Raw genomic sequence first — 27,240 nt, forward strand, 5'->3', positions numbered from 1 at the left:
TTAATTTTTATAGGGACTGGAGAAAGGACTCAGTGGTTAGGGGTAGCGGTTTGAGTCCCAGCCCCTACAGGATGGCTGATAAATGTCGCTAACTCCAGCCCCAGGATCCATCCAGCACCCTCTTCAGGCCCTGGCGCACAGTTACCTATGCGAGCAAAACACCAAAGGAAAAAGTGTTATTTTCATGTGTCTGTGCGAGTGTATACCGCACGTGTGCAGAAGAGGGTGCTCATGTCCCCTAGAGTTAGAATCACGGGCGATTTTGAGTTGCTGGATGCACGTGCTGGAAACCAAACTTGGGTCCTCTTACTATTACGCACAGAGCCAACACTCCAGCCCCAGAAGCTGGGCCTTCTTGACCAAGGAGCTCTAGAAGTGTCCTTGCTGGGTTTGAGGACTCAGTTAAGCTCTTCGAGGCGAACATGGCAGTTGACTTGTCCCTGCAGGTAGATTGCTCAGACACCTCAACCCCGACTCTTAGAGGGACTCAACTCCAGGCTCTCCGCTCACTCATCCTTTTTGACAATTAAGTGTTTACCGTGGGCCAGAACGGGCCTGGGGTGGGGCCCACACATGAAAAGCTGTGGTCAGCAGCAAGAGTGAATCGAAGCAAACATTTACGCAGTCTGGAAAACCTATGGGAGCAGATGTTGGACTCTATAATAGAGGGGTGCCAAGCCTCTGAGTCAGCGTGGAGGACAGCGATAGATAAACATCGACCGGGACACATGAGTAAGTGTCTTGGAAGAAGGGAAGCGAAAACAGCCGGCAGAGGCAGGCAGAGCAGGTGGGAGAGGCCAGAGAGCCAAGAGCCAAAAGAACCCTGCAGGCAGGGAGTGGGGGGAGGTGCCTCACTGGGACTCAGGGCCGGCTCTCCACACGCCTGGTGCATGTGTGAAAGCTACTGTACCGAGTCCCCAGATGCTGAAGTCACTGAATCACTTGAGGTGAGGGGGCGGGCCGTCCAAGCTGGGAGACGCTGAATGAAGTCTGGTGTGAGGGCATATGTCTGCCATCCCAGGACTCAGGAAGCTGAGGCAGGAGGATTGCTACAAGTCCGAGGTCAACCTGGACTGCGTAGTGAACTCTGGGACAGGAAGGTCAAGAAAATAAAGCTGTCAAAAAAAAAAAAAAAAAGAACAAGCCGGGCATTGGTAGCCCAAGCCTTTAGTCCCAGCACTCGGGGAGGCAGAGGCAGCCGGATCTCTGTGAGTTTGAGGCCAGCCTGGTCTACAGAGCTAGTTCCAGGAAAGCCACGGAGAAACCCTGTCTCAGAAAACCAAAATAAAATAAGAACAAAACAACAACAACAAAAACAGCCAAGACCACAACTTGTTGGTGGAACCCTTGCTTGGTGTTCCCAAGGCACTGATCATCATGTCCAGCATGGAAAAAAAAAGAAAGAAAGGAAGGAAGGAAGGAAGGAAGGAAGGAAGGAAGAAAGAAAAAAAAGAAAGACCTACAATAAAGAAATGAAATGAAAGCCAGACCTGACGATGGTTCAAGTCTGTAACTCCAGCGCTGAAGCTGAGCCAGGGGGATCTCAAGTTTGAAAAAAGCTCATGCATGACACACAGCAAGACCCTTCTAAAAAAAAAAAAAAATCAATAAGTAACTTTGTAATAAGTGAAATAAAGAAACGGCTTTAAAATCCCTGCACATCACATTTATAGAGCAGAGGTCACACTTGGTTATTTGGGCATCTGTGGAGGAGGACGAGGAAGGAGCATTTGGGGAGGAGAAAGGCTACCACAGGGGGACAGAAGGTTGAGAGGGGCTGGGGCATGAACCATGGCCAGGTCATGGTGACGACGGAGAAGAGGGGACACACGGGACAGGGGCTGAAGGAGCAGAGACGGCAGAATTGGGTGGTTCGTTGGAAATGGGGACAGCAACAGCCTGGACGGAGACCCCGGACATGACCACGTGTGCTCAGAGAGAAGTGTGGCAAGGGGCAGCTTCTAGGTAGTGGCGGAAGCAGAGTCTCACGGGGAGCTGTAGCACGGGGAGGGGGGGTGGTTGCTCTTGAGGGAAACTGAGGCAGAGCCCTAGCTGGAGGCCACTGGGGATCAAGCTGGGGGAGGGGAGTTTTGGGTGAGTCGGGCACCTAGAGTGTCCGCGGGTGCAGGCTGGAGTGACCAGGAGGGCGAAGTGGGGTAATGAGGAGACGGGAAGACCTCGGCGGGACGGAAAATTCCAACACGCACCCCCTCACTCTGAGCGGGCATGAGAATGCAGCCTCTGCGTTTAGGGAAAGTTTCCAGGGAAAGTGAGAACCTGGTTTCCATGTGAGGGAGGAGGTCAAGAAGCAAGGGACCATCGGAGACATCAGATCGCGGCAGTCATGAGGAAGTCACCAGAAGGTTCCACTCCGGTTCATGGAGCACATACTCTCCTACCCGGCTTTGCATCCAAAGCAAACAGATTTGTTGAGTGGATGGAATGAATGAATTAATGGATGGATGGATGAGGAAATTACCAAGGGGGTAGATACTGTGTCATACATACAGTGTTATTTCTCTTTCTCAGTCTAAGCATGAGCAAGAACTTATTCCAAAGTGAACCACAGCGTTCCTTATCTCCTCCATTTATGTCTTCTGCATGTGTGCGTGCTCTGAGGACCACTGGCTTGGCTGCAAGAGCCCTTAGCCACGAACCATCTCACCAGCCCTAAATCATGACCTCTCTCTCGCTCCCCAGGAACGCCAAGACTTGGTTCCTCCATCCTTCTGAAAGAGGGAATGCCACCATGCAGAAGGAGCCTCCCCTCCCCACCCCATGCAAAGGGAGCATCCCTGCAGAGAAACATCTCAGTCAGACACGTGCCTGGGACTCTCTCTCTCCCTCTCTCTCTCCCTCCCTCTCTCTCCCCCCCTTCCTGGGTGGGGTGGGCAGGCTGGGACCTCCCAGCCCAGGTGACCAGAGAGCTGCCAGAACTGAGGACAAGAAACACCATCTAGTGCTGGTCTAGTGCTGTTTACGCAGATCCGTCATGCATAAAGATGGGATGTGGTCCCATCCACTTCTAAGTTTTTAATGCCCATCCCATCCTCTGCCCACACCCTACAGCTGAGGGTTTTCACTATCTAAATATTTGCAGCCCTTCTTTAGCCAGGCCCTGCTAAAGAAAACCCATAAACACCTCCGAGAATAAGACAGCCCCTCCCGGGGCTGCAGGAAGACTGCCAAGTTCCTGGTTCTATCAGTGAAGCCCGGATGTCCTCTTAACCTCGTGGTGATCCGGCGAGAGCAAAGGGAGGGTGTCCGCATGGGCGGTGATCTCCTGGGAGACTTCGGAGAGAAGAGCTAGTCTTGCAGGCATCTCTGATGACGATGTCCTGTACCAGTGCTTGAAGGAGGTTCTGCTGTTACCACTCAGCATGTTCTGCAGGACAAAGTGCCTCTCAGGGAGCCAGAGCAAGAACGCATGAGACCTGTCTGTCCTCACTAGTCAGACACCAACCAAGGCTCTGGAATGAATGGGCTGGGTTCAGCAGCATGCGCTACTAGTTTGTGCTTTTTGAGGAGTGACCTAACCTGCCTGAGCCTCAGTGTTCCAGCCTCTCAAATGGGCATGATCACCACTCAGGGTGTTTGTAGGGAGTCCACGGTTAACAGGAACTGAGTGTGAGGCACCCAGGAAGTGGAAGGACCCACCTCAGCAGCCATCTTTCTCCGGGGTGTTTACAATACACTTGCGCTATTGCAGGCAAAGCTAAGCTGGTGGCCTGTTTGACACAGCCAAAAGCATCCTCTTGAACTTGAGAATCAGGAGAGGCAAGGCGGTAGAAACACTGCTCCATCCTTCCTGGGTCCCCTAACCGGCCAGCCAGCCTTCCTCTCTGAACTCAAACTTCCATGCCCCTCCCCACACACACAGTACCTGGGCTCCCTACAGGCCAGTGCCGTCCTGGGCCTCTGAATGCCTGCATTTGCTGCTCCTTCTGCCTAAAAAGCCTCTTGTCCTCTTTTCTACCCAAATCCCCAAGCCATTCCTCAGAACTGAAGTCGGGGCTCCTCCTCCAGGAAGTCCTCCAGGTCTCAGGGGGCATGGCTCCTCTGTCCTCTGCCCTGAGGCTGGGGATACAGGGATGTGAACCCCTGTGCGCCGGGCCATCTCCCTGCCAGAACAGGAGCCCTGAAGTCAGAGCCTGGGCTTCCTTCATCTATTAATTTTAACAGAGAAGGCACCGGAAGTTTATGCAAGCCACTCGTTAACTATTTACTGAGCATGTGCGATGGAGTCCAGTCCTATGATAACAAAAAGCTAACGAAAGACAGAGGACCGAGTGGTCACCTCCATGGAAAGGAGCCCTCTGCCTGCTCACCATTGAAGCGTCCCCTCCAGCCGGTCTGAGCTCTCAGAGTCAATGACACACACAGGAATGCACAGCCCCAGATAGGCCTGGCAGTCCTGAGCTATGCCTAGCCTGAAGCCCCTGCTGTTCGTGCACAGGACTTCTGGCCCCGAATCCAGATCTGCTCGCCGTGGCGTCTCCTACCTGCTGCACAGAGGTATGCAGTAAAGGAGTCTCACTGGTGACAGTTTCCTGTTTGAGGGTTTCTCCTGAAGGACGAGGTAAACCAGTGTCGCCCAAGGAGCAGCCCAGCCCAAGGATGTGCTTTCCAAGCCAGTATTTCCCCTCGGTTGAGAGGCGGAATCATAGTGAGGCCCAAGGTAGCCCTAGACCAGGCACGGTATACATGGTGGCTCGTGCTTACATCCCAAACTGGGAAGCTGATGCGGAGGAGTATCTTGAGCTCTGAGGCCAGCCTGGGCTACAGAGATCTAGCCTCATACAAACTAACAAACAACAATAACAAACGGCAAACCACGAGGCCCTAGACCTTGAGGGCTGTCCCCAAAGCTTCCTCCGACTCTTCCAATCCTTGCCTTCCAAAGCCACCATGTGACAGCTTTGGGATGGGCTCAATAGTGATTGGGGGGGGGGGGGAGGGAGGCCCGCTGCTCTCCAGCTTTGGACAGAAATAACTGTCCAGGGTCACTAAAAGGGTAAGGTAGGGTGACAGGGGAGTGCCCTCTGGTGTGTGTGTATATGTGTGCGTGTATGTGTGAACGTGTGCGTGCCTATGTGTGCATGTGTGTGTGCGTGCGTGTGTGCGTGTGCGTGTGTGTTTCTGTTTCTCTGGGTCTCTGTCACTCTGTCTCTGTGTGTATATCTTTCAGTCTCCCTGTGTCTCTGTCTCTCTCTGTCTCTGGGTGTGTGTCTGCCTCCGTCGTCTCTGAGAGAGGAAGAAAGAGCCAGACAGAGAGAGAGAGAGAGAGACGAGAGAGAGCAGCTGCGGTGTCTGCACTGAGTCTACCAGAATGGAGCCTCCTAACAGTTGGGTGTGGACAGAGTAGGGATCCAGGGACCGGACTCCCTGAACATGCTGAGCTGTATACATTCACCAGTTTTACCTTTGTGACTCATTTAGTTTCACCAGGGGCTTCTGTGCAAGCATCGGATCGGAGCTATCCTTGGTGCCTGGTGAGGGCCCTGAAGTTTGTTACCCAGGCAGGGCTGGTGGACCTGGTGACAGACCCCGTCTCAGAGGACAAGGTGAACAGCTCCTAAGGAACAACACTGAAGTCAACCTTTAGCCTACACACACACACACACACACACACACACACACACACACACACACACACACACACACGCACGCATGCGCGCACACACACGTACAAACACACAAGCAACCAAAGCACTCACGCATAGAAAATGAAATGAAAAGTTAATCCAAAAGAAGACCTGCTGTGGTGGTTTGTTTGTTTTACTGCTGCGCTGTGCCTGCAGCCTCTGCAAGGGTCCAACCAGTGAGCTCTGTGCAGAAAGAGCACTCTACCAGTGAGCTCTGTGCAGAAAGAGCAGGGCTAGGCAGCTGGTCAGTTTGGGGGTGAAAGGCCCTTTTGAGGACCCTGCCATTTGCTACAAAGGACAAGAGAAATCGTGGCATATATGTGGGGTCAGGGTGACCATGGGGGGTTACCTTCCTCCATGGGTTCCAGAGATCCAAACTCAGGCATCAGGCTTGAGGGGCAAATACGTCTTTCTTCAAGCGAGGGGCCACACTGTGACACCAGGACTGTGGGAAGGTAAGCCAAGAGTTTGCAGAGAGGTCAGGGCCTGGGTGCTGTCCTAGCATTTCCCAGATTACATTAATAGCACTATAGTGAATCTGTTGGATGCTCAACCTTTGGGGATTTTTGTTTATTATTTGTGTGTTGACCTTATCATAGAGACCAAATAAACACTCTGTCTGCGGTGGGCCCTTCCTTATGGCCTTGGTTTTTCCCTTCGGAAGACACAGATGTGGCAGCAGAAGTTGCTTTGCTGTAGGGGGCGTCAGTCTACACTGGGGTCAGAGCCGGTATCTCCGTAAGCGTCATTATCAGGGAACAGGGCTTGGTTGGCAGACACGGCTTCACATTGAGGAGAATTCTCTTTGTAAACTGTGACTTATTTATTCAACATTTCCCTCCCTAGTTAGCAGTAGTCGGGATTTAACCAGGACCCATGGATGCTAGGCAAGCACACGTTTATCTTAGAGACCGTTCCCTTACTAATGAAAGGTGGCAAGTGAGATAACAAGACAGATAGGTAGTTGGCAAAAATCAGGACGAATGATAAGGGTGAAGTTAAAAGATTTTTGTTGTTGTTGTGGTTGTTGAAGAGGTAGAAGGAGCAAATGTTACCTCACATCCTCAAGCACAGGGAAGAGTCGGCTATGCAGCTGAAGTTATGTCGCCCTCCAGTGGTCAGCTTCGTTTCTGCACCAGCCCCTTTGTTAGGCACAAGGGTTTCTCCTCCGTTGCCTGTCACAAGCCTGCCCGACCTTGCCGCTTTGCCTTCCAAGGTCGACTTTTCCTCACCGTTACCTCCCTGTGTCCCCTGACCTCGATCTTCCGAATTTTAACACGATCACGTGTCAAGTCTGCATTTTGGGTCTGTGCTGGTTATCTGAGCCTGTCCTTGGAAGGCAGCTCTACCCGAGTCAATAACACTGAATCTCAGAAAAGTCCAGTGACTGACCCAAGACAGCACACGTGACGTGATTGGGGCTAAACTTGGACACCCTCACTCTGAGTCTCAATCTTTCCCATTCACACTGCTGTGGCCGCTGGAAGAGGGGTGTCGTCGGTTAACCTGAAATCCGGGCAGGAATAAGAGAGGGGTTATATTGTGCCATTCTTGTAAATGTCGCTGGGGGTGGGGTGGGGATGAGCTTGAGTGGCAGGTAAGTGGAGAAGGTCACACAGGCCTCTGTCCGCTGTGTGGCGTGGGCTGAGTCCCATGGCTTCAGCAGTGCTGTGGTTAGTGGTTTACAGGACTTGTAAAGTGCGGCTGTGCAACAGGCGGAAGCTGGACTTGGGACACCTTCCTGTAAACCAGGCTGGGACCCAGTCCCGAGGGCACTGCGGGAAGGGTGCCCCAGCGTGGTCCAGCCCCGTGGCTGTTCTTGGCTTATGCTGCTGAGCACTGCCAGCATGTGAATCTGTGTATCAGGGGTCTTGCTTCTGGTCCCCTTTAATGCCCTCTACTTCCAGAATCTCTATGTCCTCAAAGCCTTTAAAAAGGACTCTAGAAGGCTCTGAACTCTGAAAGTTAGCTGCTGGCACTTGGGAGGCAGAGGCAGGGGCATCTCAAATCTGGGGTTAGCCCGAGAGGCGCAAGGAGACCACTCCTGCCTTAGTCGGTGCTCTGTTGCTGTGAAGAGACACCATGACCACGGCAACTCTTATAAAAGAAAGCATTTAATTAGGGCTTGTTTAGATTCACAGGTTTAGTCCGTGATGGTCATGGCGGGAAGCATGGCAGCCGACAGGCAGACCTGGCGCTCGAGACGTCCCTGAGAGTTCTACAACCAGATCGGCAGGCAGCAGGAAGAGAGAGACACTGGGCCTGGCTTGAGCATCTGAAACTCCAAAGCCCACCCCCAGTGACACTTCCTCCAGCAAGGCCACGCCTCCTACTCCCTGTCAAGTAGCACCACTCCCTGACAGACAAGCATTGAAACATATGAGGGTATGGGGCCTTTTCTACTTAAAGCACCACACCATCTCATGAAAACAAAGCAAAATCATCCGGGCTTTGTGGCACACATCTGTAGTCCCAGCAAACGGGGGGCAGAAGCAGGTGGATCTCTGTGAGTTCAAGGCCAGCCTGGTCTACAAGAGCTAGTTCCAGGACAGCCTCCAAAGCCACAGAGAAACTCTGTCTTGGAAAAAAAAATAATATAAACAACAATAACTATCAAAGCAGAAGTAACCAAGAGATTGAAAAAAAAATACAAAATTTTAAAACAAAGAATTCTTCAAAGGATAAAATTGGCACACCCTTAGCTAATCTAACTTTAAAAGAAAAAAATCATTTAAATCAGATATGAGGAAGGCAAGAAGACAACAGATTTATGGAAATACAAAGGAGCATTTATGAACTGCAGCCAATAAATTTGATAACACAGATGAGATGGACAAATTCCTGGACACATATTTCACACCAAGACTCTGATATCACAAAAAGGGAAGACTGTAGGCCGTTATCCACCGGGGACATAGATGGAAAATGCTCATCAAAGTCACAGCAAATCAAATCTAACAGCACATTAAACACATTATTCACCACAGTTAGGTGGGGTCCACGCTAAGGATGTGAGGACAGGTCAGTGAGCAGGACTCACCACAGTAGCACACAGAGGCGCACAGAGCATAGGCTCACATATTTGATGCGGTGTCTTAGCTAGGGTTTCTATTGCTATAAAGAGACACCATGACCATGGCAACTCTTATAAAGGAAAACATTTAAGTGGGTGTCTTTACGGCTCAAAGGTTCAGCCTGTTATCATCATGGTGGGACACGGTGGCAGGCAGGCAGGCAGACATGTCGCTGGAGAAGCTGAGAATTCACAAACGCTCGTAGCTCTCCTCTTCCTGTCTATTGAGGTAGTGGCCAGCTGCCTATGGTCACTGGTCACTCCCTATTCAAGGACATTTGTGTCTGTGGCTATTCCCCTACACTCTGCTTTAAAGACATGACCTAAGAGTAAAGGGATTTCTTCTAAAACTATCTTTTAGACCTGTGCATTCAAGTGAGCCTTCCCCTTGTAAATGGCTACCTTGGGAGGCAACACAGATACCAGCTTCTCCAAAACTCAGAAATGCGCCCTCCTTGGCCACAGCCATGGCATTTCCCTGATACTTCTAGCAAGGAAAAAAAAAAAAAGTCATTTGAAATTCTTTATGGGATTCAAAGCCAAAGGAAGGACATTTAAATGGGGAAATTTTCTTTAATCGGAGTAATTATTTAACCAGGCAACAAGGACTGTTTACGTAAGCAAGAGCTGTCCTTTACTGCATTAGCTACCGTCGCTATGACAAGCTACCCGACTAAAGCAATTGAAGGGGGGCGTCCATTTACTGTGGCTCACAGTTGGAAGGAACAGTCCATCACGGCAGGGAGGGCAGGAGCTTGAGGCGGCTGGTCACAAAGCATCCGTGGTCAAAGAGCAGAGAGATGAGGCTGGTACTCAGCTTGCTTTCTCCCAACAGCCTACGGGACACCAGCCTATGGGACAGGGCCACTCCCACGCAAGACGAGTCTTTCCTCTGGTGACCATTTCTAAAATGGCATGCCTTTTCTGATTCCCAAGACAGTCTTTCCCACCAGCCTCTTTGTATATTGAATGAAGATGGTAATTGGCCTGTGAGGTCTTATTTGGTGGAGAAAGTTATTATATCCTACAGGTTAGGGCTGGTGAAATGGGCCAGCTTTGAAAACATAAGGGCCAGAGTGTGGATCCCCTGCACGTACATAAATGCCAGGATAGCATGCTGTCACCTGGAATCCCAGTGCTCAGGGAGTGGATGCAGGGGACCCTGGAGAGAGCCAGCTACCTAGAGCCCTGGGTTCAAGAGAGAGGCCCTTCTTCAACATCTGAAGTAGAATGCACTCACAGAGCCAGAAGCACATACACACACACACACACACACACACACACACACGCACACACACACACATCTCCCACACACATGCAAACCAAACCAAAGCCCAATTATTTCCCAGATGCTGCGTTATCGTGCTCCGAAGTTTTCATTTGATGGGTCAAAAGGATGTGAGCCTTCCTGGCCTACGTTTCACCAAGTCACACAGTTTAAGTTCCCGTTGGAAGCGCCAAGTCCGCCTTCAGCTTCGCTCACTCACTTGCTCACTCACTTATTCTAAAGCGTCCCTTCTCCTCTCCCTGAGCTGCTGCCTTCCCTGGGACTTTGAAACACTGAAGTCTGCACACCAGCAAGATGCAGCATTATCTTGGCAAACCAGGAAATGGACTGGAGAGAAGACAGGGCCCGTTGCCCTTCTTTCGACCTCATGAGCAGGTGGTCTGTCTGGGGACTGAGCAATCGTGTCTCTGTGAGACCTGACAGGAGAGATCTCCACAGGAGACTACGGCAACCCGGGGGCATGCACAGTGTTGTCATGGAAGGGATCTATATCCAACTGAGGCCAGAAGCCAGACTCAACAAATTCTCCATTTCTGGCCTGCAGGGACCCAAAGCAAAGGCGTTTGTTAGTGGGCGGCTTTTCTGCAGGGCTGAGGGCGGGAACGCCGCACATTGAAGACATCCAGATCAGCCTTGCCCATCACAGCTGTGCTCAGGGAGGACAATGGCCAGGGTCCGGCAGTTAGCAGGGGAGGAGAGCACAGGGGATCCAGGAACCCGGGTGCCTGCCGAAGCTAGATGGGCCAGCAGACTACAGATGGACTGCGTGGCTGAGCATCCTGCCCCAGGGCGACAGAATGCCCAAGGGCAAGTTAGTCAGGGTCCCTGTGTCTTAGCTTCTTCATTGAGAAATGAGGCTAATAACAGCACTCTCTTTGTGGGATGCAGGCCAGGGTTAAATGGGTCATCACAGCCGTACTTGAAAGAGCTCTTCCTGAAGGTTCGATCCTTGACAGCGATACTTTCCAGCTGAAGCCAGGACTGGCATTTTGGTTTGTGCTCTCTGAGCTCCACTGTGTGTTCCTGAGCTATGAACAGCGTCCCTTCGCCACCCCAGCTGTCACTGGTTACCCTTGCCATCAGGGTCATCTCTGTGATGTTCACCGCTGTCACCCTACCCCAGGCTGGCCCGTCTTCCACCCGTCTGATGGTAACCCCCACACTCTCCCACCTACCCTCCCTGGATCTCTTGCAAATACTCCTTCTTAGTAAATTGGGTAAGTCCCATCTCAGCTTAAACCGAACTCTCGTCCAAGCCACCCCCAAGACTGAGCAGCTGTAAGGAGTGATCTTAACTCTCTTGCTTGTTGGTGGACCTAACACACCTCGGGGAATTTATGTCACCTTTCTAACGTGACTCTCACACCTGTCCTCTCCACCCCTGCTGTGAGAACTTTTGTCCTGGAGGTGGGGGGAGGAGGGGACTTTGGGCCATCCATTTTTCCCCCTCCTGAGGTCCCAGGGACACACTGAAGTTTGATTCTGACCAACTCTCCTCTGGGTTACCGATGAGTTCCTTCAGCTTATTTACAGAGCATGGATGACCGGAGTGTGGGTGACCATCAAAGCAGCCACTGGAAAAATTCGCCCAGCGTTAATGCTGTCCCCATCGCTGCCCAGAGGAAGGCCTCCTCACCGCTTCCTAGCCTAATATACTCTAGTACCTCATCAGACCTCGTGCTATTAGGGCAGACATTTGAACAACTTGTGGAGAGGCACAGCTGGATGCTCAGGTGAAGGACCCACGCCCCTCTCCACTGCCTCCCATGGAGGGACATCAACAGTCAACAAGCTGGGAGTCTGTTGCAGGGAGGTACAGCTGGGCTTTTGGCTCTGGGGACAGTGTTATAACACAGCAACCTCCCAGTGAGACCACAGTATGTCACGGAGGAAACTGCACTCACCACTCGAGAACCACGTGCCAGCATCTGTCCTCATGAGTCCTTCCTGCCAAGAGGAAGAGACCCCATGGTTTGCCATGAGACTGAACTCATCGTTGTCAGTGTTAACCCTTCTGGAAACTAGGAGTCCCCTTTCCCGAGAGTGGCCACTGTCTCCATTCGGAGAGTCCCTTCCATTGGTGGAGATACAGGTGTTAACATCATCCATCTTTTAACAAAACGCTCCCTAACGCCCACGGTCGTGCCTGGCCACAATTCTGCTTGTCTCCCTCCCATAGCAAGAGCTGCCCACCCGCCCACAGTCCCGTTCCCTCATCTCAATCTGCCCACAGCACTCCTGCGCATGTTATCCACGTTACCACTTTGTGTAACTGTCCTGAGGTAAAAGCCCGCTGACCTTTACTTTCTTCATGGCCCAGTAGCATTTCGCATGCCTGACTTCTCTAGCCTGATGGAACCTATCGACCAGTCACTTGGGTCTCTTTCCATCTCTCCTCTTGCAGAGGAGAAAACGGTCCCGCAGTGTATAGGGCTACAGAGCATCCATCCCTTTGCTACCCACAGATGAGCGGAGATGCTGACCTTACCCCCATGCACCTGACCCTCACACGTCTTCCTGTCACACGCAGAGAAAAGGAGGAGGCGCCCGCCTTGTTGCAAGTTTTACAGGCGTCCTGCGATGTCTGCGGAGACAAGTATGGTTTATAGCCACTGCCCACTCATCTCATTCCACCTCCCAAGTACCCGGTTTTACCATCTAAGCCGTGGAAAGAAGTACAACTTAATGTAACAATAATGCTCACTCGCTAACAGGAGTCAGGAATGCAGAAACGAAGAAAAATTGTCCCTAAAGTTTTTAGGCTTAGATGATAGGCGCACCTTGTAAATTTGATGGCCGGCCATGCAAATAACAGGCCTGCTTCCGTGTTTTAGCGCTGAAACCACAACAAGCCAGTAAACATTCATCTCGTCTTGTCGTGGGGCAGATTTATCATCCCTACAACAATAAGTACACATTACACTTTGCGTCTTGAGGCGCCAAGTTCAGTCTGACTGCACACACCAGAGGAAAGGTGACATTTATGAACTGTAATGGCTTATTACCAGCATGACCATACATATCCAGCTCAGCATCCACTACTCATCAGAACATAATCTTGTTAGGACTGAAATGGGGCCCTCAGGGGTTCGTTTCTACATGCTGCAATGCATAGAGAGCGCTGAGGTACAATTACACCTCAGTCATTTAAACAGATTTATAGATGTGTGAGCATCTTGCATACGTAATTAACTTCCAGTTAGGATCATTTCTTAAGAAGAAAAAAATAATTTTCAGTGTCTGCAAGGAAGCCGTTCATGCTTTCTGTTTTGTTTTGTTTTTTGAGACAGGGTTTCTCTGTATTGCTTTAGAGCTTATCCTGGAACTAGCTCTGTAGGCCAGGCTGGCTTTGCACCCACAGAGATCCACCTGCCTCTGCCTCCTGAGTGCTGAGATTAAAGGCGACTTCGTGCTCTTATAACTACAAAACTTAATTTCTAAAAAGACAGCTTTCAAAGAAAGTAGTTCTCAACCTCAAAAGCCAGAATTTATCATGGCGTAGCCCTGGGCCCTACGCTCATATATGCTGAGTGTGTAGGATCAAAGTAGAATCCATATTTGCAGCTGGATTCACTAACTGGGGCAATTCTGAAGTGAGCAGCCAGCGTTTGCTTGAGAAATCCTGGTCTGGGAAGAAATAAGAAAATAAAGTGCAACGTAAAGACACCTATGATCACCCTACAATATTAACAGTGCATTTCCTAGAATTAACTACTTGACACATTTCTAGTTGGGTACTTTAGTCTAGACGTGAAATGTCCTTCTGGTCAGCGAGAGTTTCAACACTTAGACCCTAGCTAGTGATGCTGGCCAGTGAGGTTGTAGGACCCTCATGGCAAGAAACTGTGAAGTGGGCCCCGGAGGTGGGTGTCTGGGGCTAGTGTCAGCTCTCTGCAGGCTGTCTGCACGCAGTGTGTGCTCCAGCCAGGTGTTTCTCTGGGGTATGATGTCACAAGAACGAGGAAGCCACCAATACTGGGTACAGTGACGTGTGCTGTGTGTGTTTGCTTATTTTTAGAGACAAGGTTCTTCTGTATTGCTTTGGAAGCTGTCCTGGAACTAACGCAGAAGATCAGGCTGGCCTTGAACTCACAGAGATCTTCCTGCCTCTGCCTCCCTAGTGCTGGAATTAAAGGCGTGCGCTACCACCACCCAGCAATATCTATACACATATACATGCATATATAATACTTTAAAAGGATACTTTGGAAAGGGCCTTCCCCTCTAATCAGATCAGTGACTACCCTAATTGTCACCATCGAAGCAGAAGCAGGGACCCACAGCCAGGCACTGGGCTGAGCTCCTGGAGTTGAGTAGAAGAGAGGGAGGAGGATCAGGGACGGCTGACTCGAGCTAGTGTGAGATCACGGACTCTGGACTGACAGCTGGGGAACCTGCACGGGACGGAACCAGATCCTCTGAGTGTGGGTGCGTTATGTGACTTGATCTGTTGAGGGCGGCTGCCGGTGGCACCAGGACCTACCCCTCCTCAAGCTCCAAGGCCGCACCGGAACAGCCTGGAGCAGTAGAGTCATGGTACTTGGTAAACCCTTCCCTTCCTCCCACTCCAGTTTCGTTCACCGAATTCTAGGTGCGATTCAGCATTTGCAGCTCTGTATACTAAGGAAGTGACAGTCTGCAATGCTGAAGTTATTATTCTTGATATTAAAAGTCAAAATACTTGAACTGCTGATGTAGCTCAGTGGTCAAATGCTGATCTTCAATCCCAAGAAAAATTTAAAAAGCGAAGTAATGGTAAAAATAATCTGCTTCAGTTTACATTTTTTCACTTGGATACAGTAGTTCAAATTGGTTATGCATGGGGAAAGCATTAACAGCAACCATTTCCCCCAGTTAGGAAGTCGAGTTCAAAGGGCAGCTGGATAGATGCCCACAGATGTGAAGCGATCCTGGCTCTAGGGAAGCCTGGGGATTTCAGCACATCTGCGGGAAGCAGAGGAATCAATCGGCTGTGCATGTACCAAGGTCTTTACAAACTGACACTGAGATCGTGTGGGAAGATTCCCGGCTAGTAAGGAACCAGCTGCTTCTTTGAAAGAACAATTCTTTCTGAAAATAATCTGATTATTTGTCCCCTCGGTCCTTCCAAGGGGACACATTTACCTAAATGTGAGCAATGGATTCCCTGTATAATGCCTCACACACCTGCAGTCGGCTGTTTCTGCACATTGTCTGACAGTTAACTTTTACTGTTTGTAAAATCTACTTGAAAACATTCTGCATTCTACTATAAACCCTGACTGGCCATCAAGACATTTATGTAGAAGCTGGCCAGTTTCAAGGCTGCCTCGTGTGCGGTGTGGTATGGGAGGGTGTCTTCTGAAGTTCCCAGCCTGGAGTGTGCTGCACCTGGCTTCCGATCCGCTCTCCTTTCAAAGTGCACGGGTCAGAGCCATGAGAGCACCCAAATACAACTAAAAAGATCCTAATCGCTTCCATTTTGAGATACCTAATCCCGTAAGAGCGCAAGTGTCCTGATGAGCTCAGGCGAGGCTGATGACAGCAGAAGCAAAGGACAAATAACTAATCAATCACTTGGAAGTGAGAGACAGGGGGAGCAGCGGGAACCTTTTTTGTGAGGATTAAGGCAGAGGGAAGGAAGGAACTTTACTTACTGTCATGCTGAGTGAAAAGGGGCTGCTCAGGGAATCTGGGTTACTGCCTCTCTTCTCATTTCTCTCAAGTTCGTATTAAAGGACTCGGTTTCTTTTTGAGGACTGGGGACTTCAGCACAGGTAACTCCCCTGCTCAGGCTATACAGAAGCCTGAAAACAAAGAGCTGCTGTATCTCCTATTTAGCAGTACTCTACGCCCATTGTGAGCTACCAACCTATTAAACGACATAGCAGCCCTCTCTCATCTGGTTATCAACACATCTTGCCTACAGCTGTTTAAGGCAGCCCTTTGGTTTATCAGTGAATCTCTTGAAAAGTCAAGCGAGAATACAATTCTGTTAGAGGCATGAGCACTAGGAAGGACACACCTATTTTCACCAAAGCCAAGTCATGTGTAGTTGGCCTGCACATCTCATGTTCCCAGTGGCCGAACAGCTACCTTGTGTGTCCCTACCCAGGTCGACACAGAGAGAACTAAACTCTAATGGGGACACCACCAAGAAAGATGAGCACATGGCCATCAAGCAGGGTTTTGTTATTTAAAATCATAAGGCAGCATTTCCCTTTTCGCTTAGCATTACAGTAAATCAACACAATTTACTTTAAAACTTTCCAAGTATCTCAGAAGCTTTAGAAAGTATCCTGAAACTTTAGAAAGGGAATATAAAGATTAGGTCTAGGTTTTAAATATGAAATACGCGTGCAGGAGAGATGGCTCAGAAATTGAAAATGCCCTCTGCTATTCCGGAGGACCTGGGCTCAGTTCTCAGCACAGGCTGGGAGGCTCAGAACTCCAGCTCCAGGGGATCTGACACCTTTGGCCTTTGAGAGCTCCCATACATATTTCTACATAACCCTCTCCCGCCCCCCCAATAATACAAAGAAATATTTAAATAAAACATATGTAATGCAGCAATATAGGGATAAACAGCTATTTACGTTTAGTTCAGCTCACCTTCAACTTTCTTCAGCCTCCTGCCTCAGTGTCCAAAGTGCTGAGATTACAGGAATACGCACCCTGGCTATTCAAAGGTAATGCTCCCTCACAGGAATAATGAGGATAACTTTTGACAGAAGTCCTTTTTTCTTCAGATCAAATTTGCGTTTTCTTTAAACGCTAGCTTTGCCCAGTATGAAAGAGAAATCTCAGCAAGAAATAAATCTACCACAGTGACTACCCTCCAGAAGGGTGAAATGGAGTAAGGAAATGAAAATTTACCATTTATTTCTTTGTTACACAGATAATTCAGTGTGACCCACACCATCTTGGTCCACCCACTATGTTTTTGTTGCCATAGTAACACATGCAATCACATTGGGTCATGAGTCCAACTCAGGGTCAAGTTTCTCCACTTTGACAGCTATGTCTGGGTCTAGGGCAGCAGCGTCTTGGTGAGCCTCTGTCTCTGACTCTGACAACACTTCCTCCTTGATCTTCACGGGCTTCCCACCGGCCTCCTCCTCCTCCTCATCTTCCTCCTCATCCTCATCCTCATCATCCTCATCATCATCCTCATCATCTGAAGACTCGTCAAGCTCCCATTCATCGTCGATGTCCATCTCAAACACCCTCACATGCCGGAGGTTTGAACTTAACTAATGCAAACAAGACCACATGAATAGGGCTTAAATGAATGGCTTAACAAATACATTCTGCGCCAAAGAATTCAAATCAGAAGCTTAAATCAAAGGATGGTTTTACAGGAGTTATATTCCTAGTCATTTACTACATAAGCCAATCAACTCAGCTTTTGCTCTATGTAAAATGACCTCTACATAAAACAGTTTGTAAGATTAGCAAAACCCGGAGTTATTTTTACCTTACCTATTCAGTAAGCTTTCTTAGAATAAGAACTAATGGTCAAGGCTACTACATACTTACAATTAGTAGCAATAATGGCTCAAAGAAAGGGCCTATGCACCACGTATCTGACGAAGGCTCCACAGACGCCCTGTGCCCCCTCGCCCGCCCCAGCTGCCTGCATACTCACCACACAGGATACTTTCCGAAGGCCATTCCCAGCAACATACTGGGCTTTCATGCTTTCCAGGAGCCTCCAGTGCTTCTCCAAGTGCATGGTGCGTGTGGGGATGATGCTGCCCTGCTCATCTAGCCTACAGGAAAACAACCGCAAGTCAAAAGGCGTCTCTCCTCCCTCCTCAACAGAATTCTAGCAGCCACCACAAAACAGCTATAACAAGACAGGCTGTAAAAACAGTGCAATGCCAAACACACAGAATACCACCCTGGTTAGGGTTTGACTTTCTTTCAGAGAAAGAAAATACGTGCATTTTAAAATTAGAGTGGACCTGGCTACTTAAAAAGTCAGAGCCAACTAAACTCTTTAACAGGCCATGTACTCTCAAAATGGACACTGAAGCCCTAATTCTGGAAAACACTACATACAAATCTAAATCAAATCCACTACAAACTAAGGCTAACAATGCCCTTGAAAATAGAACAAAGGTACCACAGTCTCAGAGATCCTTCTTCATTAACTGTTAAACAGAAGCAACAGGGGAGCTAGCAAAGTCTGCATCGACACAAACAAACCACACACAGCGTGAGCTGGGCCTAGCGCGCAGGTCTGTAAGCCCAGCAATGTGGAGCCGTGTGAGATGAGAGGGTCACGAGTTACTGAATAACACAGGAGTTCAAGACCAGCCTGGGCAATTTAGTGAGACTGTCTCAAATAAGAAGAGGGGTATGGCACAGGCCTTTAATGCCATCACTCAGGAGGCAGAGGCAGACAGAGCCCTATGAGTTCAAGGCCAGCCTGGTCTATGTGGTGAGTTCTAAGCTAGACAAATGTACATAGTGAGACTCTGTCTTTAAAAAAAAACAAAAAAACAAAAAACAAAACAAAAATCAAGTAGGAATATTTACATTCAGCTGCCTTAATAGTTATCCCCACCAACTAAAAATCTATTACCTGGCATGCCTAAACAGTAAGAATCTTTGTTTGACATATACCAAAATATAGTTGCTAAGCATGGTAGTTCACACCTTTAATCCTAGGGGCAGGCGTGTCTTTGTGAGTTCAAGACCATCTTGGTCTACATATCAAGACTTTGTCTCAAAACAACAGAGAGGCTTCCGTCCCATGAGGCTGACGGCCCACTAGTGCGCCAGTTACCTTGTGGAGTAAGTCCCAGTGAACTGATATTCTGCGGAATCTTCACTGTTATACACCAAGGGCAACGGCAACTGAACCAAAATCCTGTCCCTTCCTTCTCGTCCCATGGAGTCTTTAAGGATGACTGTTACAGTTTCATCATCATAAAACTGGGCGTCTAGACAACTGTAAGTGCTAGAAGAAAATGTTCTGCTAAAACAAAATGATCGTGACTACTAAGAAAACATTACATGGATCAGTTCATGCTGGCAACAAAGTCAAAAGTAAGTTAAGACACTGACATTCTCTACAGGGCCCTCGCCGTAATTACCCCATTAGTCTCTTTTTATTAAAAGTTTACCTTCTGTACTAATTTCCCCCGATATAACCAAATCTTAAAAGCAGATAATCGTGAGAAAAGAAGGAAACAGATCTGTGAAGTTGGTTCACGGTTCTAGAATACCTGACATCAATGGCCAGGCCTTACGTCTACTAAGATTTCATGAAGGGCACTCATGCCATACTCTGAAGAGAAAAATAAGACTTCACATGTGGGGAAAAACCTATCTCCAAAGTATCACTAAAAACAACGGGTAAGGAAAACAGTGGCTTGCTCGCTACTGTGGTTCTGAACCCTAAGAAAACCCCAGAGACGAACATCACTCCACTCCGTTCTGTTTCAAAGGCTTCAGTCTCACAGGATAGCTACTCCCTGAACCACATCACTTCCTTGGTTTACAAGAATTTCAGGGAAACACAGCATAGAAGGACACACAAACTCCCGCGGGGTTGGAACGTTCTCTCCTACCCAATAACTAGGATATACAAACCCCACCCAGGACCCATGTTGTCATCTAAAGCAAGGTTAAGACTCACCTTCTCCTGACTTTTTCAGCTGCAGCATATGTGAAGCTCCCAAATTTAATACCAATCAGCCCATTATTCACAGATCTTCAAGAAAGGATGGAATAAAGAAGAATTTATGGAACAACTAGATAGTCAGCAACCTAAACACTTGAAGGGATGCAGTCGCAGATGGAAAACATCATACTTTGCTACAGAATGCTGCTATTGAGCTATATATCCCAGGATAAATCACCTGTTTAAAAATCTCATAGTTAGAGTATTTAGATATTTGCCGGGCGAGGTGGTGCACACCTTTGATCTCAGCACTGGGGAGGCAGAGACAGGCGGATCTCTTGCTTTCCAGGCCAGTTTGATCTACATAGTGTGTTACAGGACAGCCTGAGCTACATAGTAAGACTCTGTCTCAAAACAAACAAACAAATAAACAAACAAACAAACAAGAAAAAAAAGGAGTCAGACACTTAACTAAGGATATCTGGAAAGGCCAAACTGTTTCTCTATGGCTATATCTCAACCTCAAAACTTTCCTTTAAACTGAGATTTAACACCATTTAAGATGCTAATGAGCTGTGAACTTGATTTTTCTTTAGAATTTCGAAGTAAGTTTCTGTGGACAGAGGCTCCATTCACTGAAAGGCATTATTATCACAGGAGGAAAAGCTGTCTATAAAGTACCTAGAAACATGGCTGTGAATGTCAAAAAGTTCTTCCAATAGGATCCCGATTCTATTGTCACCCTTTTTGTTCTGACCCTAAAAAAGGTCAGCATATAATATCTATGTATCATTACAATCTAGAAGGAATCACACAGGTTTCTAAATCAGTATTATTATCTAAATGATATGAAAACTACAACGAGGACAGTTAAGAAACAAACATCAGGTCATGAAGGGACAGGTTAAAGATGGCTCCGCTGGCAGTTAAGAGCAATCAACGCTCTTCCAGAGCAGCCTGGTTGAGCTCCCAACACCCACACCGGGCAGTTTACAACCGCCCCTAACTCCAGCTCCAGGGGTCCGAGCTGGGTCCAACGGCCTCTTCTGGCCTTTGTGCACACAGGCACATAAACACATGGGTGGGGGAGGGGGGAAACACAGACAAATCTTTCAGAATCAAAAAGACAAACCCACTGGAAGGGATGCTGTGTGTTAATTGTTAAAAAAAAAAATGATAAAATCTTATCTCTGCAATTTCAAACTTCAGATTAATACTTACTGGGAAATATCAGTATGTCTCCTTAAGATGCACATTTTATAAACTGAATCTTCTAAAATTGTAAAAAGAAGATAATGTAGATTTGAAGTTTTATTATTCCACCTAAGGAACAAAATTTAATGTCAGGATATGGTATCAAGCTGCCTAAAGTTAAAACACAGTTATACTGTTAACACAGGATGGGGAAGAAACTTACAGAAATGGGAATTTTAGCAATCTACGGGCAGATTCCACACTAGAACAACAAGAAAAGAAAATGAGGAACACCTATAACCACTGCTAAACTTACAGTACACAATGGGTAGAGAGAATTACCTCCTAGCATCTTTATATAACGGAATGCAAATTGCTTGATTCATCGATCTTCCAATTACATCCTATATAGAGTAAGATTTAAAAACAAATTACCAAGGGTGGGATGCATGCAGTTCATTGATAAGAGCGTCTAGCCAGCATGCTCCAAAACGCTGATCCCACCCCCAACAGGAGACAGAAAGGAAGAAGAAAAAGGACACAATCAGTACAATTATATACAGAAAATATGACCACCGCTATTAAAGCTTGTTTAAAAACCCTGCCAGGTAATAAACCGTAATGACCGATGGGAAAGAAAGACACAGGGTTTACAAGGACATCAAAGTTCACCTCTCACTACATTCTCGATCCCTCAGTCAGCACTGAAAACAAGACATGCCTGCTCTGGGACTAAAACTTCAAAAACAACTAAGCCTCCTTCTGTGAACAAATTCCTAAAGATCCCAACACGCTCACCAACCCATTTCTAGAATTCATTTAAGGAGTTAGCAAGATGAACGACAAGAAACTTCCCATCGTAACATACAAACAAACAGCTATTATTATGGTACTTTACGTAAGTGGGCCAGATAGTGCAGTCTCCCACATAAGACATGCATTCCTTCCAGACTTACTGCCGGCATTTGCAAACACTGATCAATAATGTTCTCCATCCGCCTTTTCACAAAGTGCAGTGATTTTCGAGGGTGATAAGGAAACAACAAAGGACTTTCTGGTTTCAAACAAAAACAGAGACAAAACCCAAAGCAAGCTGTAGTCAAGCAGTGATTAGGAGAAAACAGAACCAGCCCGAGACTCTCATGGTGCAATTATTACACCGCTATGATATGTATACAAATATGTACATATGTGTGCGTATGTATCATTAAGAACCATCACAGCCTCTGCATCCCATCATCCACCCCACCCCGCCAGCTACTAAACCCACTTCTTTCCTCACCTAAGCCCAACGGCTTTCCTGCTGACCTAACAAGGGAGGAACAGAGCTCACTTTGCTCTGTGGTGACGACGGGCAGCCAGTGTTATCTTAAAGACTATGATGTTAAAACAGAAATGAGAAATATGAAACCACTCTACACAAATAATTTTTTTTTAACTTTTTAAAGTCTACTTTATCAGTAAAGTGATATACGGCCAGGCTGTGGTGGTTCACGCCTTTAATTCCGGCACCCAGGAGGCAGAGACAGGCGATCTCTGAGTTTGAGGCCAGCCTGGTCTACAAAGAAAGTTCCAGGACAGCCTAGACTGCCACACAGACAAACCCTGTCTCAAAAAACCAAACCAAAAAAGTGATATATGATATAGCTTTTTCTCCTTCTTGCTCTGCAAAACCGCCTGCTGTTTATTTTAATTACGTCTACACGTATGTGTCTGTACATGTGAGTGCTACTGCATGCATCACCAGATTGGCCAGAGCTGGAGTCACAGGCAGTTGTGGGCCCTGGGGTGGGTACCCGGGTGGGAAGGGCAGTAGTTCTTAACTGCTGAGCCATACTCTCAGCCCCTGGGAGGTGCTTTTTCTCTTGTCAATGTTGCTTACAATACTGTATGAAGTAAGCAAGCATCACATTCTCAGTTTACAGATTAAACAGAACAGGGCTGGCAGGCTCAGACAACCGCCTGCAACAGAAGGGTCTTCCTAGAGCTATAAATAGCCTGACTCTGAAGGTTCAGCAGCTCTGCAGGCAACCCTTACACGGCCTTACACCCCAGCTAGTAAAAGGTACTCTAAACATTTAAAAATAAATAAATAAATGCTTAAATGGGGGCGGGGGAGAGATGGCTCAGCAGTTAAGAGCACTGGCTGCTCTTCCAGAGGTCCTGAGTTCAAGTCCCAGCGCCCACATGGCAGCTCACAACCATCTGAAATGAGATCTGGTGCCCTCTTCTGGCATAAAGGTGTACATGCAGACAGAGCACTCACATACCTAAAATCAATCAATCAATCAATCAATCTTCAGACCCTGAGGGTGTTATGGAAGGCTCCTGACTGCCTCACAATAGGGCAGGCACACTCATCGGAAGCTGTACTTTCAACCCGCCAGCCCCGGTGGAGGGGATGGGGCGGAGGCTGAGTTCAATCACCAATGGCATAGCATCTCCATCAAAGGAACCCACGGGCTGGGGCTTACAGAGACTCCGGACTCGGAACACGGAGTGCTGGGAGCCTAGAATCTCAGTTTCTCATCCCCTACCCCATTCACCTCCTGCATGGCTGCTCCTACGTTGCATTTTTTTTTTTTTTAGTTAGGAAACCTGAGTTTTTCCAAGCTGAAGAGAGGAAGGCAGCTGCAGCTGCCAGGCAGAGGCACAGGCAACCCGGGGCCTGGCCTTTCTGGAAAGTCTGGTGGGGATAGTAAGCTCTCCTACTCCAGACTTTGACGCCCTCAAGTAGAACTGTGACAGGCTCATGAAAAGGAAACACATCTATCTACTCTGTGTCACACAGTTTTCTATGCATCATGGCGTATCACACTCTATCTGTCACTTTGCTGTCTCTGCAATCAGACAGTGGACATAAAGAACCATCCCGAACAAGGCAGAGCGCTCAGCAGATCTGCACTCCAGCACCAACGGGTGCACTAAGGCCTCGGTCCCAGCTGACCACCAGCAAGCTCGGGCCGTACCTTTCAGGTGGCTGCTGTTCTGGAGGAAGTCGTACCACTGGTTTCCTTCCGTGTTAGGGGGTGATACGAGGTCATCGTCTTCATCTTTCAAGTACTGTAAGAGTTGAGCATTGAAATTCAGTACAGAACGAAGCTTCCCAGGTCACGTGTTTTCTATTTAGTGCATTGCCGCTTTACCGCCACACTCTCCAAGTCCATGTTAAAGAGAGGGGACCCAGGTGCTGCTGGTGCACACCTTTAATCCCAGCACTCGGGAGGCAATCTCTGAGAGTTCAAGGGCCAGCCTGGTCTACCGAGTGTGTTTCAGGACAGACAGAGCTACACAGAGAAACCCTGTCTTGACAAAAAACAAAGTAGGAGCACAAAAATCTGCTCAACGCCAAGCAAACAAACTGTAAACTAGAAAGGACACAATGAAGTTAGAGATCACAGTTTAAGTTTGCACTTCATCTCCACCAGCATATTTTAAATATTTTAAAATAGGTGCCAGCTATCAATGTACTCTAGAGTGTGGCCACAGACCCCCTGCCCGGGAGTTCTCAGGACACTTCCGGGATCCAACAGACCGACAGCAGCGTGGTCAATCCCAAGATCACATGCCCTTCTCATCGCCATGGCTTCTGTGCCGAGATAAACGGGCACTCCCTGCAGTCCCAGCCCTACATATTCGCTGTTTAAAAAGTGCTGATTTTATTGAATCTCAGGCTCTGAGTGCAGATCTTTAGTATTCTATGTGCCAGCACTGGGAAGAAGGCACACAACACTTTTGCTGAACATGAAAGTTACTCTACCGAGAGGCACTTGTGGAACTGTTTCAGTTTTAAGTTAGACAAGACAACTTGAAAGAGTGGTTGGAGGAAAAACTATTCGTCTTGGGTATTAGGAAGATGTCTTCTGGAAAATAAAGTGAGCCAAACAACAAGGAGCTGGGTGTGATGTCACAGACACAATCCAAGCAGGAAGACTACAGGCTCAAGGCAAGACAAGGGTTATGGTGAGCTTTTGTCTTAAGAAAGAAGCAAACTTTTACGCAAGAACTAAAAGTTGAGAAATTGTACCTGTCACTGCTATGTCTGCCAGCTTTGGTATTAAAGAGATCTCTGACTAAGCTTGTGACCAATGAAATGGAATTTCTGGAGACTCCCTCACTGTAAGATGTCAGCACCGCGGAGATCTATGGCCTCACAGAACCACAGACATGATTTTATAAAGCCATGCATGGATGAAAGATCATTCCCCACTGAGGAAGATTCACTGACAGACTCTCAGACTCCACACTAACACTTGCTGGGGTTGGCATTACTGTATCAAAGGACACAGACAAAGCTGTCACACCTGCTGTCCCGAGAATAAGTGAGTATGCGTCCAGATATCCTTCAACTGCGTTAACCAAATCAGCAAAGACTGGGCACACAAGTGAACGGGGACCTAAACTGTCCTCTACTGGCTGGACAGCAACAAGACTTGCTAACGGATAAAGCAAGGCCAGGCCGCTGTAAATCTCCTTTAAAACATTAGTGACAAGTGGGTTATTTCTAATGAATAAATACTTTTTATACTAACAATAATACCCACACGGGACAGTTAATGTTTGACTTAGAAGTGCCTGGGGTCCTGAATAACTGTTCAGAGTATAAAAGGGCTCTGAGTCAACTATTTCAGTAACATTTAGTTTTGGTCATTTCACTAAAAAGACAGACCTGCAATACAGTTGATAGTAATTCCCATAGACTTTAGGTAATACAGATTAACACTGTTTCTACATTTCATTCTAATTAAAATATAATCATTTCATCCCTCCCTTTCTCCCTCTGAATCATCCTAACTCCCTCCCACTTGCTCTAAAATGAACATTATTCAGTCTAAAAGTTAGTTCTTAAAAATCAAACAAGTTTAATTCAGTGTTCATACCTGACCAACTCTTTCAACATTGAAGTATTTTCCTTTCCGATTATAAAGGTCTGGAGCCTGGAGGATGAACACAGGTTAATTCTAACGTTTAAAATAAAAAGAAGGCAATCATAAATTTAAACACAAATATGTATTTTACAAGAAAGCTGCTGCTGCAGCTACTCTTTTGAAGACTGAGACACACACAAAGGGAGGTAGACTGAGTGTGCTAAGTAAGCGCAGCCACTGATTAGCTCAATGGTTTTTTAAAGAAATAGCTAAGGTCCTGAACTAAATTGGATTAAATGCAATTATCTCTTACCACTGCTGAGGGTTAGTGAAATCATTCTTAAAAACTACAGAAATATAAATTTCTTACCTCATTGAAATGTTCAGTGAGAAATTCAGCAACAAATGTTATATCTTTCTGAGTCATCTATAACAAAATGAGACAAAAAAAGCAAATCAAGACTATGAAAGTGCCCAGTAAGACTCCTCCAGGACACAGGTCAGAGACTCCTACAGGACACAGGTCAGAGACTCCTACAGGACACAGGTCAGAGACTCCTCCAGCACACAGGTCAGAGACCCCTCCAGGACACAGGTCAGAGACCCCTCCAGGACACAGGTCAGAGACTCCTCCAGGACACAGGTCAGAGACCCCTCCAGGACACAGGTCAGAGACCCCTCCAGGACACAGGTCAGAGACTCCTACAGGACACAGGTCAGAGACTGCTACAGGACACAGGTCAGAGACTGCTACAGGACACAGGTCAGAGACTCCTACAGGACACAGGTCAGAGACTGCTACAGGACACAGGTCAGAGACTCCTACAGGACACAGGTCAGAGACTGCTACAGGACACAGGTCAGAGACTCCTACAGGACACAGGTCAGAGCGGGAGGGCTTGCATGCTCACACAGGCTTATTCCTATTCCACACATCTCCCTAGGACAGACCACAGATACCCGTCACATCCTGACAACTAGAAATTATTGTTTATCAAGTTTTGACTTAAATGCTATAGTTTTTTTTAGCATTTAAGATTTAAGGGAATTAAAGTAGGGACTAAAAAGATGTCTTGTCACAAGTCACAGAACGTTATGAAACAGATTATTAGAAGATATAAAACACAAAAAGCTAGAAAGAAAGAAAAGCTGGGCAGTGGTGTTGTACACTTCTGACCCCAGCACTCAGGAGGCAGAGGCAGGTGGCTCTCTAAGTTTGAGGCCAGCCTGGTCTGCAGAGAGAGCCCCAGGACAGCCAGGCTTATACAGAGAGACCGTGTGGTAGCTGCTGCAGTGTAAGCACACTTGTTCACAGTTGGACGCGCAGGGAAGCCACACCCCAGCCCACACCCTACCTTGTTCAGCTCGGGGAGCACGTGGTCTTCGGTCATTCTTAGCATTGCTGCAAAGAAACACGGGGAAGCCATCTGTAACGGCCGCCAGAGACGCAGTTTTAACTACGGACACATCGCAAGGCTAAATGTGCTTTAATGGGCTACATCTCTTATTTTGCAAAGTTCCTTTTCACTAAGGAAAACATTTCTCCCCAAAAATTAAAC

General features: G+C 47.7%; 1 protein-coding gene across 2 annotated transcripts in view; it reads right to left on the reverse strand.

Annotated features, from left to right (window-relative positions):
- Positions 1 to 16,852: 16,852 nt before the first annotated feature.
- Positions 16,853 to 27,240, reverse strand: part of Anapc4 (anaphase promoting complex subunit 4) — a 28,279-nt gene continuing 17,891 nt past the window's right edge. Inside the window, exons 17-28 of one of the 2 annotated variants that reach the window (XM_051174096.1) lie at positions 27,037 to 27,083; positions 26,052 to 26,108; positions 25,694 to 25,750; positions 23,783 to 23,876; positions 21,770 to 21,867; positions 21,156 to 21,217; positions 21,037 to 21,075; positions 20,841 to 20,942; positions 19,635 to 19,709; positions 18,780 to 18,953; positions 17,634 to 17,757; positions 16,853 to 17,238 (exon numbers count right to left, since the gene is read on the reverse strand). In XM_051174096.1, coding sequence (XP_051030053.1) covers positions 16,963 to 17,238; positions 17,634 to 17,757; positions 18,780 to 18,953; positions 19,635 to 19,709; positions 20,841 to 20,942; positions 21,037 to 21,075; positions 21,156 to 21,217; positions 21,770 to 21,867; positions 23,783 to 23,876; positions 25,694 to 25,750; positions 26,052 to 26,108; positions 27,037 to 27,083 — 1,205 coding nt within the window. In that variant the 3' untranslated portion in view covers positions 16,853 to 16,962. Of the gene's footprint in view, positions 17,239 to 17,633; positions 17,758 to 18,779; positions 18,972 to 19,634; positions 19,710 to 20,840; positions 20,943 to 21,036; positions 21,076 to 21,155; positions 21,218 to 21,769; positions 21,868 to 23,782; positions 23,877 to 25,693; positions 25,751 to 26,051; positions 26,109 to 27,036; positions 27,084 to 27,240 lie in introns of both variants that reach the window. The other variant, XM_051174095.1, reaches the window with a different exon arrangement.

Source organism: Phodopus roborovskii, unplaced genomic scaffold (assembly GCF_943737965.1).
Source record: "Phodopus roborovskii unplaced genomic scaffold, PHOROB, whole genome shotgun sequence".
Lineage (NCBI taxonomy): Eukaryota > Metazoa > Chordata > Mammalia > Rodentia > Cricetidae > Phodopus > Phodopus roborovskii.